Here is a 2,938-nt window from a genome sequence, read left to right on the forward strand (position 1 = left end):
TTGATTTATCCCACGATCACCGCGCTCCAACCTTTGTTTTAGCTTTATTTCAGGTCCACAAAAATTATAACCAGGAACATATACTTCAAATGGAAGTGTGTTAATTATTTTGTTGATAATACCACTACCTCGTTTCAAATTTGAACTCTGACTGCAACAATTATAAAAACTTTTACCCATTTTATATAATGTTTAATCAAGGAGCATTTCTCATCGAATGAAGTACATTACACACGTGAATATGCGTTTAATACGTCAAAAACAAGAAATCTGTTTTAGAAATATCGAGGGTGGTGATCATTCATTAACAAATTCAGTTCCACGACATAGTTCTTTATTACCCAATACAATAAGAGCATTGGTTGTCGGTCCCTCAAACTGTGGAAAAACAAATGTTATGCTCAGCCTTATTGAAAGTCCAAACGGGCTTAAATTTGAGAATATATATGTATTCTCAAAGAGTTTATATCAACCAAAGTATGAGTATTTAGAGAAACTAATTAAACCGATAAAGGGAATGGGATATTATACGTTCTCACAAAATGATGAAGTTTTACCACCCGCTAAGGCTAAAGAAAACTCTATTATGATTTTTGATGATGTTGCTTGTGAAAATCAAAACAACATTCGTTCATACTTCTGTATGGGGCGTCATAAAAATATAGATTCCTTTTACCTATGTCAAACATATACTCATATTCCAAAACATCTAATACGTGATAACGCGAATATGATTATAATGTTTAAACAAGATGATTTAAATATGCGTCATATATATCGTGATCATGTAAATACTGATATGTCCTATGATTCATTTATGAAAATTTGTCAAAAGTGTTGGAGTGATAAATACGGATTCCTCATAATAAGTAAAGATAACGATATGGAAAAAGGAAGATACAGGAAGGGTTTTAATGAATTTATAATTATTTGAGAATATAAGTTTCATTCTGTAAGCTATATTTTCACAGTACATTATTAGACCCCAAAATGAGTAGATCATTCACTCTTACATTAAATGGTAATGAACCCATTACAAACATTTCTTATTTCCCACCCATTGAACTGACAAATGGTGAATATGAGTGTGCACTCATTGACTTTCATATGTACAACTCTATACCCAATGTTGATATAAATAATAATCTATTTCATGTTGGTGATAAAGTAATTCTACTTTCAATTGGATCATATGAACTCAATGATATTTATGATTTTCTAAAAAATAAACTAAAAGATTATGATCTTGAGAAAACATTTCAAATGGAGAGTAATAATAACACACTTCAAGTTCATATTACAACTACCAAGGAACCTATTTATTTTAATAGAAACACCTCCATTGGACAATTGCTTGGTTTCAATAAAAAAACAAGGAAGAACGCTATAGTCGAGTACCTCGACTATCAGATACCCGTTACTCAGCTAAAGGGACCAAAGGGAAATGGAGATATGCAAGCAGCAAATCGAGATTTAAATACGCTACCTACCGGCGGTAGACAGATTTAAGCGTTATGGGCGTTAGAGTGGGCGTGGCAAAATTTTTTTTGGATCAATCGATAGGTATTGACGAGACCAATACATTTCAGTTAAAATTTTTTATCTAGCATGAAAACTGTGGCCGTCACAGGTTTGGGCGGTTTGTGGGCGTTAGAGTGGGCGTGGCAATTTTTTTTTTGAGTCACTCGATAGGTATTGATGAGAAGAATATTTTATTTTATTCTGGTTGTTGATGTTATAGACAGAACTATGGGGTCAAAAGGCGGTTTACTTCTTGGCCTTCTTGGGGTCTCCCTTGGCGGCGTCCTCGCTCTCGGCGGCCTCCTTGGCGCGCTTATCGCGAATGCCGACCAAACGGGCATCAGTGCGAGCCTTGCGCAGCGTGGCGAAGGCCTTGAACTTTTTCTCCTCCTTGGTCACATCACGGAACTCGACCACGGCGGGCTGCTCGTTGGTGATGGGCATGACGGGTCCCCTCAGCTGGGTGGCCAGCTTGCACTCCTCAACGGTGGTCTCGCCCTTGCGGATCTTCTTCTCGTTGATGGGGAACAGGATCAGCTTGCTGCGGTACTCCTTGAGCCGCTGGATGTTGCGCTGGCGCGACTCCAGGGATTTGTTCTTCCGCCTCTTATCGACGGAGATGCCGATGGTCTTGGCGAAGCTGGCGCCAATGCCGGCACCCTTGAGTTCCTCCAGGGTGAAACCACGGCCGGCACGCAGCTTGGTGTGGTAGCGGATGGTGGGGCAACGGACCACGGGGCGCAGGGCACCGCTGGCTGGGCGGGGGAAGACGGCCTTGGCCTTCTTGACGCGGTTCTCGTGCCTGCGGACCTTGCGGGCCGGCTGGTTGAACCAGGTCTTTACATGCCGCTGCCACCACTTGTGGTAGTGCTGATTCGGAATCATATTGTTACCCTTACCCATCTTGGCGGTTTAGAATAGCTTTTCTTCCCAACAACGAATTAAAAACACTTATGTTAAAATTTTTATTCTAGCATCAAAACTGTAGGAGCCACAGTTTTGGGCGGTTTGTGGGCGTTAGAGTGGGCGTGGCACATTGCTGAAAGAAACTTGCGCTGCGTAAGAAGCTCAGGAATCTGCACGCCAAATCTCAATAGCCTAGCTCCCATAGTTTCCGAGATCTCAGCGTTCATCCGGACGGACAGACAGACGGACAGACGGACAGACGGACATGGCTAGATCGACTCGGCTAGTGATCCTGATCAAGAATATATATACTTTATGGGGTCGGAAACGCTTCCTTCTGCCTGTTACATACTTTCTGACGAATCTAGTATACCCTTTTACTCTACGAGTTGTTACGTGGGCATATTAGTGCCCGAGTCCTGACAAGGACTTGGGCCGAGGGAGAGGCGTCCGATGTTCAGGCACCATTTGCCGGCATAAGCTACGTCGTATTTGGGTCGTGGGATCTTGG

At 41.9% G+C, this 2,938-nt stretch overlaps 1 protein-coding gene across 1 annotated transcript; it reads right to left on the reverse strand.

Annotated features, from left to right (window-relative positions):
• Positions 1 to 1,701: 1,701 nt before the first annotated feature.
• Positions 1,702 to 2,478, reverse strand: LOC139355002 (large ribosomal subunit protein eL13-like). Its single transcript, XM_070999270.1, has one exon. It carries the CDS (start codon positions 2,422 to 2,424, stop codon positions 1,768 to 1,770), a length of 657 nt encoding a protein of 218 aa, XP_070855371.1. The 5' UTR covers positions 2,425 to 2,478; the 3' UTR covers positions 1,702 to 1,767.
• Positions 2,479 to 2,938: the final 460 nt, after the last annotated feature.

The sequence above is a fragment of the Drosophila suzukii genome, unplaced genomic scaffold (genome assembly GCF_043229965.1).
Source record: "Drosophila suzukii unplaced genomic scaffold, CBGP_Dsuzu_IsoJpt1.0 scf_6, whole genome shotgun sequence".
NCBI classification, from domain to species: Eukaryota; Metazoa; Arthropoda; class Insecta; order Diptera; family Drosophilidae; genus Drosophila; species Drosophila suzukii.